The sequence below is a fragment of the Cygnus atratus genome, chromosome 12, assembly GCF_013377495.2.
Source record: "Cygnus atratus isolate AKBS03 ecotype Queensland, Australia chromosome 12, CAtr_DNAZoo_HiC_assembly, whole genome shotgun sequence".
NCBI classification, from domain to species: Eukaryota; Metazoa; Chordata; class Aves; order Anseriformes; family Anatidae; genus Cygnus; species Cygnus atratus.
In genome coordinates, this window is record NC_066373.1 from 12346831 (window position 1) to 12361112 (window position 14282).

At 42.6% G+C, this 14282-nt stretch overlaps 1 protein-coding gene across 9 annotated transcripts in view; it reads left to right on the top strand.

Moving 5' to 3' along the window:
* CTCF (CCCTC-binding factor) overlaps nucleotides 1–13699 on the top strand; it is a 37293-nt gene extending 23594 nt beyond the window's left edge. For all 9 annotated transcript variants that reach the window (XM_035543837.2, XM_035543844.2, XM_050713326.1 and 6 more), the window contains 9 exons: nucleotides 403–573; nucleotides 1249–1382; nucleotides 2828–2948; nucleotides 3798–3947; nucleotides 5547–5707; nucleotides 6134–6316; nucleotides 7055–7190; nucleotides 10898–11065; nucleotides 12144–13699. In XM_035543837.2, the coding sequence (XP_035399730.1) occupies nucleotides 403–573; nucleotides 1249–1382; nucleotides 2828–2948; nucleotides 3798–3947; nucleotides 5547–5707; nucleotides 6134–6316; nucleotides 7055–7190; nucleotides 10898–11065; nucleotides 12144–12325 (1406 nt within the window). In that variant the 3' untranslated portion in view covers nucleotides 12326–13699. The remainder of the gene's footprint in view (nucleotides 1–402; nucleotides 574–1248; nucleotides 1383–2827; nucleotides 2949–3797; nucleotides 3948–5546; nucleotides 5708–6133; nucleotides 6317–7054; nucleotides 7191–10897; nucleotides 11066–12143) is intronic.
* Nucleotides 13700–14282: the final 583 nt, after the last annotated feature.

Consider the following 14282-nt stretch of genomic DNA (forward strand, 5'->3'; position numbering starts at 1 on the left):
TTTTGCCGTAATACGTGTTTAAGAGTTTGTGTACACACTTTTCATCGGTAACAAACAGTATAATAAGCTTTGTTTTTTCTAACCAAGTGCTGAGTAGGGTAAATGGTGTAAAATACAGCATTATGTACATCTGACTTTTCCTTTCTGGAAACGTAAAACTGTAAATTAAGGAGCCCTTTCTAAAGTGGAGTAGGAACATTGAGTACTGGCATACTAATGAAAATTTAAGCCAAGCTAGTCATTGCCTGTGTTCCTAAGGATATGCTGTTGGATTTAATGGTACAAGATTGTTCCTCGTAGTAGCTAAACCTACAGGAATCTTTCCTTTTCATTGCTGTTCTCTAATGTTATGCGGAAGACCACAGTACTGTTGAGAATAAAGATTATTTCCTTCATGGCTAGGTGTAAAGAAGACATTCCAGTGCGAACTGTGCAGTTACACTTGTCCACGTCGTTCCAACTTGGACCGCCATATGAAAAGCCACACTGATGAAAGACCACATAAGTGCCATCTCTGTGGCAGGGCTTTCCGGACAGTCACGTTACTGAGGAACCATCTCAACACTCACACAGGTACTCTTGCTTTTGTATAAGTTGTTTTTGGAGGATCTGCTTTGTCTTTAGAGCAAAGGAAAGGTAGTCTGTCTTGAATCTGTCTGTGTCCTGTTATGGAACAAGCTAAAGAAGAAACCATGCAAGGCTGCTGTCCATTTCTCACATGCATGCTGTTATCCTCTGCCTGGCCAGGTCAGGTGCAGAGCTCATCCTGTACATAGAAAACGAGTCCTGGGCTTGACCTGAAATTACCTTAAGCTGCAGAAAACGTTCCAGTTGTCTTGGTCATTAGTAGTTGTGTTCTAAGCTTCGTGTGGCTGGTGGTTCTTGCAGAAAGGTAAGATGAGGAAAGGCTGGAAATAAACGTAAGGGAGTTGAAAACAGCAGCAGGGTGTTTATAAACAGGACCAACTTAGTGGTAGGATCTATAGCACATTTCTGTTGATCCTTATTTAAGTTTCTAGTATAAAACAACTGGTAATTAAACTGTGATGAAACTTCAAGTGTCTTGTGATGTTTCTGCCAAAAAAAAGGTAATCTTCTCTTGTTTTCTCTTCATGTCAATACCCACGTTATGTCTAGCTGGGTGGTTTGAGATTTGTGAATAACCAAGAGGTATTGTGAGTGTCCTGTATCTTCTTTTGTCACTAAATGTGAATGTCATCATCTTCCTGTTTTGCTGCAACTGCTCAGGTACTCGCCCTCACAAGTGCCCAGACTGCGACATGGCCTTTGTGACCAGTGGAGAGTTGGTTCGGCATCGCCGCTACAAACACACCCATGAGAAACCTTTCAAATGTTCAATGTGCGATTATGCTAGTGTGGAGGTATGTTAGTTAATTGTTACAGTACTGATTATTTGCTTGTTCACCATCTGTTACAAGCTCTGCTCCTAGGCATTTCCTCCTTGGCCGTTTAAAAAAACCTCTAAGCAAAAAAATTATAAATCAGGTCTGTTCTTGGAAACAAATGGTGGATTTTCCTCAGTTAATGAGAAACTAGTTTGAGAGCACTGAGAGCCCACTGAGATCCTAGATGACTTCCATTTCCTTTGTTGGTGATAAGTTATTGTTTTTGCTTTTTTTTAAATTGGTCTTAAAGGTGATGAAAGGAACTGTAGTGTGCTCCATGTTGAAGGAGGCAGCCATCTCCTGAGTAGGATGTGCTTTTCAGACAGTTTTAGAAACATGTATTCTACACGTTATTTATGCTGTTAAGGTGACTGTAGCCAAAATTAATGGCCGTTTGCCTTAATATTACTGAAAATCGCCTTTGCTGCTATCTGCTGGTTGTTGAATTTGCTCAGGTAAACAAAGCTTATTTGAATGCTTTCCCCAATGCAGTGCTGTTACTGATGCTGCAGAGCAACTTTTATGCTGTAATAGAAATTGTACAGCATGATGGGGATAAGAAACTCGAGCAAGATATGAGCAACATGACTTAAAATATGGAACGTGTGCAGTGGAAGAAGGGTACAGTGGGAGATGTTGAGCAAGGGATTGCGTTTATCTCCCTGAGCTGTGACTGCAGTGCTGTAATTCTGGACCCTGTGGTTTCGAGTGCTGAGTAAACTGCATTTGCAATGATTTTTCATAGTATGCATTAAGAAAGAATGACCAAATTGGTCTTAATGTGAGCTTGTGCTGCATTTTGTAGACAACGGTTGTTGATTATGCAGCATGCTCCTACTTGAGCAGAAAATTCCTTATGCTGATTTTTTTTAACCTGGGTTCACGCCTTCTAGATAAAAGCAGGAGAGTAAAAGAATTAAGTCAACCTGTTGATTGTAGGTCTAGACTTCAGCTCATCTTAACAAGAATTTATCTTCTATCTCAAAGGAACTGGAGAACACTCAAGAAAGCACCCTGTGGAGAAAAATGTATGCTGCGGGGGAACATTACGCTCTTCCCCCACCATCCAATATTCTCCTTAGGTGCTTTGGTTTCCCAGAACATTTTCTTGTTTCTCTCCAGGGTAGTTTCAAATTTTAGCATGTCCTCAAACAATGACATGGTTGATACCAGTAAGGAGCACAAGACTCTAAATGAAGCTGTGCTGCCTGTGGGAAGGGCAAGGCTTGGCAATGAGGTTGGCAGGTGAAGTACAATGGGAGAGAGGGAGTGGTTTTCCACTCTCATGCGGTGCTATTGAAACATGCTTGCTTATGTTTGTTTTAGTGACGAGGTAAAATGAAAATCTGTTTCTTGACTTGTACTTTTGGGAGTCTGACCTGCTCATCTATGCTAACTTCAGTCTTATTTTTGGCTTTCAGGTTAGCAAATTGAAACGCCACATTCGTTCTCACACTGGAGAGCGTCCGTTCCAGTGCAGCTTGTGCAGCTATGCCAGCAGGGATACTTACAAACTGAAGAGGCACATGAGGACCCACTCTGGTATTGTTGACGTGGTTTTTCTTTTTAGTGTTTGTTTCAGTGTCAGATTGCTGAGACTGTGTAATGTGTGGTGACACTCTTAATTGAAAAAAAAATACTTTCTATTTAATATAAAACCTTTATAAAGTCTGTAGCTGACGAGTATGCACCATAGTTTATAAGCACTTTAAATAAAATTCATAAAATGTTAGTAATTACTACACTGAGAAGTGAGCTTGGAGGATTCAGATTTCCAGTTTCAACGTAAGTTGTTAAAATATGTCCCCTTCTAGTATGAAAAGAAGATATTTCTTCTGTTATTAGTGTTCCAGTTAAAGATTAGAGCCATTTTCAGTTTCATAATTGTGTAGTTATAAAAGCATCTCATGTTTGTAGTCCATAAAGACCCTGATTCTTTTCTTTGATAGAAATAGCATTTTTAGCAGAGAATGTTGCTGGAATGCCAGGTTGATGATACCCCTAAACCTGAAGGGGGAAAAACTGCCCTTGTGTGTACATAAGTATTCAGAAACCTTACCCGCCCCCCCCCTGCCCCCCCCCCCCCCCCCCCCCCCCAAAAAAAAAAAAAATCTGATGCTACTTGTTTTTTTCTGGCAGTCAGCAGATAGGTCTTCCAGGTATTTCCTCAGGGTATTAATTTAACTGATTTGTTTAAAGAGTGTACTTGGGATTCTTTGTAGAAAGATGCATAAAAGAACTAAAACTTCCAAAGAGACATTGAGATCTTTCTATAGTTACTATTTTTATCTTCTAGCTGTCTGTTGCGAGTTTCTGAGAGGTTTGGGGCTTCTTGGTTAGATTTTTTTTAATAAAAGTACTTGTGCTATTTTTTCCTTTCTGCTACTGAAGGAGAGAAGCCATATGAATGTTACATCTGCCATGCTCGCTTCACTCAAAGTGGTACCATGAAGATGCACATTTTGCAGAAGCACACGGAGAACGTGGCCAAATTTCACTGTCCTCACTGTGATACTGTTATAGCGAGAAAGAGTGACTTGGGTATGTATCTCTGAAAAGTGGTCATTTGGTGAAATACTACAAAAGACTTTCTCAAAATTAGAGTTCAAGTAAGCCAACTGCTGTCTGCTTTTTAACCTAATAGTTCTGATAACTACAAGATGAAGCACAGACTTAAACGTGTGGCTTGTAATACACACTTAGCTTACCATAACTGCTGCAGACTGAGAACGTTCTGTTTCTTTTCATTACTTGAAAGCGTAGGATGCTTTCCAAGTGTACAAGGCAAGTTACTATTTTCAGGACTATAGATGTGAGGCATTTATTGAATTTGGACTAATATTACAACTACATGTGGATTAGGTCTGAGAAACCAAAAAGTCAATTGGCTTGACCTCCTCCATGTTGAAGGCCGTTACATTTCATCCATATACATCTGACTGAGCTAAAAGGCTTGAATTTGAATAAATACTTTCATTTTCCAGGAAGTGGAGCTGTGTGCCACAGACAGAATAGGAGACAGAGTTGCCACAAAAGCCCTGAGTCCTTGCAGTAGCAGAGTGTTGATCTAGTGAGCAGTGATTCCAGCAGGCAAGCTCTCTGATGTACAAGAAGGTGAAAAATAATATCATGCCCAGAGCAGCTGAGAAAGAAGAAGCCACGATTTGGCAGAACTTTCAGTCTGTAAGCAAAATAAGCAAAATATCAACCATGTAATGGAAAGGCAGGCTCCCTTCCAATAAAGAAGAATTTGAAGTGCTACATTGAGAGGCAGTTTGAGTGGATGGCAGCCAAATGATGTCAGGTGTCTCCCAGAGCAAACGAGAACTGATTTACAACAGAGAAAAACTGATGTTAACTATGAAGAATTTTTCTCCTAATAATGGTTTAGTCTACAACAGGTTACCTTGTGCAGCTGTGGTATGCTCTTAGTTTGAGTATTTTAAAGGATTTACTAAAACCTCTCTTGGGGATTATCTGCTGGTATCCCCATTGCCTTCTATCCCTGTCACTTTGGCTTCCAGTCTTGCAGAAAATCCTGTTTCCCAACGTATTACCTGGCTTCTGGCTGTATTCAAGCAATTCAGAGTAGTCTTAAGTGTCTTGTGGACTGTTATGTTTTACTTAGATATTCTTCATGTGTTACATAAATTCACTAGCAAAAACTCACGTTGCGCTGTCCTCCAAGGGAATCCTTGTGGATGGATACTGTCAGCATCAGACCTGGTCGCTGATGTCTCTGTCTGTTGTGTTTTGAGATTAGTGTAGATGGTTTGAAAAATCATCTAAGATGCCTGCAGGGCTTTTTGTGTATAATAACTACTGTTAAAAAACAAACAAACCTTACGTGGCATAACATCAAATGGAATTGCACTGTGTGAACGTTGATGGCTACTAATGAGTAAATCTAAAATCCTGTGGGAAAACTTGGAGATTTTCTGCAAGACCTTTCTGTTTAGAAATTGTTCTGGTTGCTTTTACTTATGTATCTTTCTTTTTTGGTAGAATCCTAAACTAAGTGTTCAGTCTCCTGACTTGATTCAGGAATATGTGGAGGGAATAATGCTAAGGGACCGCAAACTGGTCTCTTCCATGTTTGGAAAGCCATCGTGGTTAAAGCCTCTGTTTCTTTGCTCCTAGGTGTTCATTTGCGAAAGCAGCATTCCTACATTGAACAGGGCAAGAAGTGTCGCTATTGTGATGCTGTGTTTCATGAACGCTATGCCCTCATACAGCATCAAAAGTCTCACAAGAATGAGAAGCGCTTCAAGTGTGACCAGTGTGATTACGCATGCAGACAGGTAAGCTGGTGGGACTGGCACGCCTTCTGAGCATTGGAACAGGAGATTAAAAAAGGAGGTAGAAATCTTAGCTGTTAAGTTTGACTGTCAAGATCAAATAAGCTCTCCCCTTCTTTTGAAGGGTGTGAAGGAAAAGTTTGGTGGCCTGTGTTGTTTGGTGTAGTGCTTCCTCCCTGTAGAGGAGTACCTTCTAAGGCAGATAAGTCACAACCTTGGTGTATCTGTTGATGAAGAAATGTCTGTATAGGATGGGAGTAGCTAGGACTGAATATACCATCCACCGAGATGTTCTCACATTCCTGCAGAGCCATCTTTTTCTGACACTGCTCCTAAGCTAAAGTTTGGCTTCTTTGTGGCCAAAAATCATCTCATCTGTGTTTGTATGAGTTCTTAAGTTACTCTTGCTGTTTTGATTGTTCCTGTCAGGAGCGGCACATGGTCATGCATAAACGGACCCATACTGGAGAAAAGCCTTACGCCTGTAGCCATTGTGATAAAACCTTCCGTCAGAAACAGCTCCTTGATATGCACTTCAAACGATACCATGATCCCAACTTTGTCCCTGCTGCCTTTGTCTGTTCCAAGTGTGGTAAAACATTCACTCGCAGGGTAAGGGAATATACTGGTTGAATTACAGATTTTTTTTGGTTGAATGAGGATTGGTGGGGGGGAACAGGAACGATGGCATGTTTATCCATGGGGAAGATACAGGCCACAACGCTACCCTTTTAAATAGAACACTTGCTTCTTAGACGAGACCTGGTATAATTCAGAATTAGTACTATTGTGTACTAGCATTGACGTTGTGAACGAAGTGAAAATTCAACTTTCTGAATAAAAGTCATCTTTGTGGGCCTCCTCTGGACCTGCTATAGCAGACCCACCTCCTTCTTGTGCTGGGGCCCCAGACTGGATGCAGGACTCCAAGTGGGGCCTCACAAGGGCAGAGCGAAGGGGCACAGTCACCTCCATCCCCTGCTGGCCGCTCCTCTCTTGATGCAGCCCAGGATGCAGTTGGCCTTCTGGGCTGCAAGCGCACACTGCCGGCTCATATCAAGCTTTTCGTCCACCAGAACCCCCAAGTCCTTCTCTGCAGGGCTGCTCTCAATGAGTTCTTCTCTTGGTCCATCCTCGTGTCTCAGATTGCAGTGAGTCAGGTGCAGCACCTTGCACTTGGACTTGTTGAACCTCATTAGGTTCACGTGGGCCCAATTCTCCAGCTTGTCCAGGTTTCTTAGTTAATCAAAAGTTGTCAGAAATATGTTTGTAAATACAGGACCGGAATATTTGATCTTATTTTAATGCATGTTGTGTTTTTTGTTCTTTTCCCTCTTTTCCATGGATTAGAACACGATGGCCAGACATGCTGATAATTGTTCTGGCCTAGATGGTGGGGAAGGAGAGAATGGGGGAGAGACAAAGAAGGGCAAACGTGGCCGAAAGAGGAAGATGCGCTCTAAGAAAGAAGATTCCTCTGATAGTGGTAAGAAACAACTCAGTACATTCTAAGAGTTAGATACCTGTGATGCGCTCCTTGTTAGCTGCTAGTTTGCCCACTTTGCAGGTTTGTTTTGGTACTTGAAAGGCTTTTATCTAGTTGGTAACCAAAAAATAATAGTATACAGCCAGGTACAGAAATGACTGCCTGTAATGGATAGTATGGATTCTGCCATCCTGTGCTCTTCCTAAGACGGTGCAGTTGAAAAAACTCAGTTCCTCTCCTGCCTGCTTTTTTGTGTTACATTCTCTGGCAGTGTTTTCAGTGTCCCAGAAGAAACTCTGTTTCTCTGTTACGAAATGCCACATGCTCCCACTTTGCTGCTACAGGATAGCATACGGCATGTCCAAGCAACCCCAGTGTTGGATTAGCTTGGCTTCTTCAGTGGGAAAGGGAAGGGAGCATACAAGAGAGAGGTGGAGAGAGTGCAGGCAATTTATGGACTCTTATAAAAGGCCTGCTGAGCCAGTTAAAGGGTCAGGAAGCAGGTGGTGTCTTCCACTTGACAGATGTTGCCGATACACTGGTATTGAGAAGATGGTCATTGAGGGGCTCTTGGACGTGCTGGCCAGCATGCCAGAAGATGGGTTGGGTGTAATTCATAATAGGGTGGCTACTGTTTGTAAGCTTCTCCAGGACAGGGCAACAGCAAACTGTTGCAGCAGATAAACTGCCTTCACTGTGGTATTCTTTGTGAAGGGAAAACTCATAGCCTTTCCTCCTGATGGAGGGAAAACTGTCGTGTCTTCAGCAAGAAAATCCAGGTGGAGTCTAAAGACCAGCCAGTTCAAAGACGATTCTGCAAAGGCAGTGTTGCTAATTAGTCTTTCATCTGAAGTGCTTTCTGCAATTAACAAGGGGTGTAGGTTGGGGCAACAGGGATACGTTCTGGTTAGAGAATGTGCATCTGAAAATCTTACGTGGCAAACAGGTTTTACAGGAAATCAGATGGGTATGGTCAAACTGCTGGTTGTGCAAACCTTGACAGCAGAAACTCCAATTTCTGAAACTCGTATTTGTACAGATTCTTGAAAAAGCATTACAGTCAGTTGGGTAAAGCACATGTAGCTAATTGTTCATTTAAAACATGGAAACATCTTGGAGCCAGGAGTAGAATCTTGATGGAAACCAAATCAAAACATGTTAAAAATCAGATACTCCAGAATCACATATGATTTGTAGGCCTCCAGTAAATGTAGAATCATAGAATCACTTAGGTTGAAAACCCTAATTTTATTTAGTTTGTATTGCCTGGGTTTCAAAACTGTTTTGGGGGAAGGTGGTCAAGAATCATGCTTGTTAAATGAACTGGTGAGTGTTATATGACTGGCTCAGACTCCGTGGCTGAGACAACTCCTTCATCCTCACATGAGTTTCCAAGTCTCGACTGACTTCTTCAGGAGTCATCTGATAGAAAAATAATTCACTAGTGTGAGCTGAGTAGCAGTATGGAAGAAGTTCCAACTACATTCTCTGCTGAGAGTTGCAGTGTGCAGTGTTGTTCTTATCTCTTGATCTGCAGTTTCATGAGTTTCTGCAACTTCTACATTTCTAAGAATGGTGAGCAAAGCTGTGATGAAGCAGACCCTTGTGGTGAAGCACGTTGGACGTGTTCAGGACAATCTGAACGTGTTGATGGTGCTAACTTTAAAGAGTGTCCTGAATAGTAGTTTAGAGTAATTAGCTCAGTTAACAATATAAAAACTGGAGGAAAAAAAAAAAGAGAAGTGCAGATGCCATGATTGGAGTCTGCTCCAAAATGCAGTTAGATGCAGAGCTGTCATGGATGGGAGCTGCCATCATAAATCCATTGAGTAGATGGGGCCTCAAAATGTACTTCAGTATGCTCTCCTGTCTTGGAAGAAGGGTCTTGGGGAAGATCCATTTGGTCACTGCTTGGTGAATTGCGTGTTGGTGGCCCTGGAAAGCACAGTGAATGATCTGCAGAACTGCATTCATCTGTAGTGCTTAAGAACTCCCTGGTGCTGTGTGGTTCTGACATATTTAACTTCGGATTTTGAGGTCTTGGACATAAGTCCCAGTGTTAGGGAGCTGTGTCCTGTTTTCCTGTCTACTTAACAGAAAAAGATCAAGTACGGCACTCTTGTTTCTTGAGGGGTAGGAGACTTGCTTGTGGATCACTTTCAAGTGTTAGTTTCATAGAGGTACAGTAGTCACCGCTACCAGGTGAAGTCTGTTGGAGGAAAATAAATCATGCCAGAGATCCAATAGCCCAAGGGAGGCAAGGCTGCTGCTGCTCCATTGCTCCCAGTCCAACCAGTAACAGGGCTGAAGGTGAGATTGCAGGAGGCACACGCACACTGAGCGCATGTATAGACCATGTATGTATGTGGCTGGCCAGAGATCAGAAAGAGCACTCATGTGAACACAGGCAGCACCAACAGCCTCATCCTGCTCCCTCCGTGGCTGAGCAGGCTGGAGAAGTCCACTAGTGAGAGCGCACCTGCAAGGCGAAGCCCTCCAGCAAATGGGTTTCAGATACTTGCTCTGCCCAGGTGCTTGCACCTGCACATAACCAGCCCTCGAGGCTGCAGCCCTGCTCAGGTTGCTGGTACAGACTGTTGCACATGTGCAGGCACTCACAGACACCCAGGAATTTCTAGGTCCCAGTAATTCCCCCCCCCACCCCCAAGTTCTTATACTATGCAAGCACTCTCACAACCCAGAGCCAGCCCTTAGGGACCTCCTTACTTCTCCCAGGCCACTTCACCTGTTTCACCAGCTGGTCCAGATTCATCTTTGCTAGTGATGGGACGCGTGTGCCCCTGCACTCCAGTCACTGGACACACATGCCCCCCAGCCTATGGTAGATTCCAGTTGCTACACACAGGATACAGATACCTAACCAGGGACAGAGTTTAAAAAAAAAAAATAAAAAAAAAAATGACAAGACAAGGTGTCAAGGGTATAGCTAGGCAAGACTACCAACCAGCAAGCTGTTTACACGTGAAGGGCCCCTTTTGTGCCTTTGCCATTCTGTTTTCCCATGCTTATTCCTCTCCAAATCACCTGAACCCCTCCCTCTTCCCACTTTTGTTTCCTATCCTGAACGTCCCATAAGAAGACCTGTGTGATCCCAAACTGCCTTTCCCCACCTCCACACATCCCATAATTTGTCCCAAGCCCAGGCAACAGCCCCTCCTTTGTCCAAAAGGTGATGTAGATTGCTGCTTCCCTTGACTCGTTGTGGTGGGTTTCATGTCTGGACAGTGGGGCTGGTGGCTGTCCTGGGAGTGGCTTGGGCAAAGTGTTTGTTCCTGAGAGTTCTTGGTTTGGGTTCCTGCCTGCTCTTGTGCAGGGGCACCTCTGGGTTGTGCAGGTGGCGCTGCAGTGGGCTGATGGCCCCTCTGATGGGCCTGGGAGTAGCCCAGCAGCGTGGTGTTTGGGCTCCCCATCCAGCCGTCGTCTCTGAGCTCCTTTGTGGGTGTGCAGAGGGGCTTTCATTGTGTAGTCTAACATGGTCATGTTTCCTTTTGCCTTTCTAAATGGCCATTTGTGGCCTCTGATGTAAAGGTAACTGGCAGTCTGTGCCACCAGCTTCTCCACAAAGGCCTCGTTTGCATTCTTCCCCTGATTTGACTCCTTTTGGATGAGGATTTGATGATTTTCTGTAGGTAGATGTTTCATTCTTGTTTAAACTGAAGACTTACCTGATACAATGCTTCTTTTAGAGGAAAATGCTGAACCAGATTTGGATGATAATGAAGATGAGGAAGAGACAGCAGTAGAAATTGAGGCCGAACCAGAAGTCGAGCAAGAGGCTCCTGCACCACCTCCCAGTAAGAAAAGAAGAGGAAGACCACCAGGCAAAGCTGCCACTCAAACAAAACAATCCCAGCGTAAGTCACTGCTTGAAGCTCATGTTACTCTGCTTGAACTGCTTTGTTCCTTGGATTTGGCAATTCATACAAGAGAACTGATTCCCTCAAATGAGCTTATTAAAAAAAAAAACAAACCTGTACTTCCCTCTACTTTGCAAAGACCACACCTTTTGTTTGAAAAGAGTTGCAAGTGTTTCGTGGTCATGAGGATGCATAATTGCTTCAGCCTATGCAAAAAGGAGAGGACTTTTTTTTTTTTAGTATTATTTAAACTGTGCAAACTGCTCATTTCTTTTTTTCCCTAGTTGGTGTGTATATTAATGTACAGTTACTGTTAAAGTAATTGTTAGCACAATCACCATGTTATTCTGACCTTTGCAGACTTTTGCAGGTATTACCACAAATTAACACACTTCAGGGCTGTACTTCTGAGCATAGCATAAATGCAGACAGTTTCAACTGTAGAGTTTTCTCCTTAAGAATAAAAATCAATAACTCTGCAAAGTCTTAAATTCAAAAAAAAAAACCAACAAAAAAACACAAAAAAGAACCAACTAGGTGCAAAGCAGGAAAGGCAAATCTGTTCCTGCAGGGGGTGATGGCTCCCCAGTGGCTTGGCTGTCTGCTCAGTGCTACAGATGTGTCCTTGTGTCCTTCCTAGAATAACAACCTGCGGAAGCATTTTGTGCTGACTCTCACTAGTGTCACCAGACTCACCTAAATTTGAAGCTTTTCCTTGCACCATGAATGAAGAGAGGCTGATTTGATACACACCCATACATTGGTGTAGCCTTGTTTGTGGATTACTCTGCAAAATCCCGTTTGAATAATGTCTTAAAGTTCCAGTGTACCTTATGATACTTGTACCAGTAGCAAGTATTTATATAGAGGCAAGGAAACAGAAGGTTAATGATTAGATGAGTGAAGCAGAGTGAATCACTGCAGTGATGTGGGAATGCCTTCATTGTGGGCCCTGCCTTTTCTTTCCATGCAAGAGTCTAAATACCTACTAAAAATCATCTGATGAGGCCAGCTCTGGTACAAAAAAAAAAAGGTGTAATTTTTCTCCCTCACCCTTTGCTTTCTGCCGTTCTAGCTGCAGCAATCATTCAGGTTGAAGACCAGAACACTGGTGAAATTGAAAATATTATAGTTGAAGTAAAGAAGGAACCTGATGCAGAAACAGTAGAGGAAGAGGAGGAAGCTCAGCCTGCTGTAGTGGAAGCTCCAAATGGAGACCTCACTCCTGAGATGATTCTCAGCATGATGGATCGGTGATGGAGGAAGACCACGCTGGATGACTGAACTGGCCTGGGCTGTGTTTAAGCGGCTCAAATCTATTTTTCCTTTTACCTTTTTTCTTGGCTTTGGGAAATGCATCATTTTAGACCATTTTACCAAACATACTGGGAAATAAAACTTCAAAATGATGTTAGAATGTGATTTAACTAGAACTTGCTGTTTTATGTTAGCATTACAGGATCATGGAACATTAGGAAATATTTTGGAGTCCTTGAGGGTTTCCTGTGAGGTGCTTGATTAGTTTTGCTCTGAACTGCATCGTAAACACGGTCCTTGGGCCAGCTTTACATGCAACAAGTTTTATTATACAAAAGTGGAAGCCTTGACTAGAGTATGTGGTAAACCACTCCGGACTTGCCCTTCCAGTTCCCAGAGTCCTTGAGCCTCCTTCTCTCAGTAGTGTTTTTAACTGTAAATGCAGACTTGGGAGGGTTCTAGACTTTTAAAATGTTTTTTGCTTTTCCCCACTGACTAGCTCCGGTTCTCCAAGTCGGCTGCACACGGTAGTTTTGGCATGCTCCAACTGGTTTCTGTCCTTAATATGCTTTGCTTTCTGCAAAGCATTTCTGTAATGGTCAAGCTTGTAAATAACTTTTTTTTACATTTAAATCTTTTTCCATTAATTAAGAGGTATGCAAAAATGCAGTTTAAATAAACCCCAGTATTTTAATTCCTTTTGAACTAAGTGACAAGAAGATCGATAGAGTGTAAATGTTGGAAAAACTGTTGATAACCAATCACGTAGAGATGTACCCAGACTATTGCTTGCAGAACAACAGAAACCCACACATAAAATCTGGTTTTGAAATGCACAAAACTGGCATTTGAAACATGTATAATTAACCTTCTTTTTGAGTTATAACTTCACGACTACATTTTCTTTGCTCTATCTTGTAGTTGTATTTTGTGTTTATGAATCCTATGTTAAGGCAGAAGTGGTGATTTATAAGTGGGTCACTGCAGCCCTCAAAACCTGGGCCAGGAAATTTTAATAGGTCAGTAATTACACAATTTTGGATCTCTAATAAAGACAAAAAAGGAATAATGTGAAATACAAATGATGCCTGTATATGAAACTGTCACATGTTAAAATATGTAAGCTTTTTATAGAGCCTCAGTCTTGCTGATTTCAAACAAATTTTTCTTCTATGTATCGCTTTTAAGAGAGCTATCAGTTTAGCTATCAGACTCTAGGTTGATGCATTTTTGTACTTAGCTGTACTGTGTGATATTTTTCATTATTTTAGGAAGCCAACATGGGAAAAAATACTGTTATAAAATATGTAATGGGGTTTGAAAGCTGGGAAGGAGAATATACTGCTGTACAGCTAATAAATAATAATGGATTAACATGCGTGCTCACCGGCTGCTTTCTTTGGGCATAACAACTGTGTGAGCTGGCAGTGATCTCCGGACTGTAAAGCCCCTCTTGGAAGGATGCTGCAGGCCTGCCTGCACAAACAGGGAGCAGCCGCTTACAGTGCAATGGGCTCTTCTCGTCGTGGGTGTTCCTCTACTGTGTGCTGAATGCAGGGTGGCAAGCTATGAAATTAAATCGTGGCATGCTGCTGTCAGTCACAGGTGAGTGTGCAGATAACCAAGCATCATTACTGTGGCGTAGGCAGCGCACTGAGCTATGCTACCTTACAGCAGCTCCTTTGTGTCCCAGGGGTCTAAGCTGCTCTGCTGGGGCTGTGTTGAGGCAGGGCAGAGGTAATGTAAAATGTGCCGGACTGGCTGCTCACTGACACTTGTATCATTTACAGCTTTAAGCAAGAAGTAATGTCAAGAGTATTTAACTAGGCGTGTGGTGACTATCACTGATCCTGAGACGTGGTCCTTCTTAAACTTGCAGAGGAAAGCTGTCTCAGGGTTGATGCCTGGAATCCTGAGGAGGATGGGAGCTTATTTCAGCAGGTGGGAGATGTAAGTA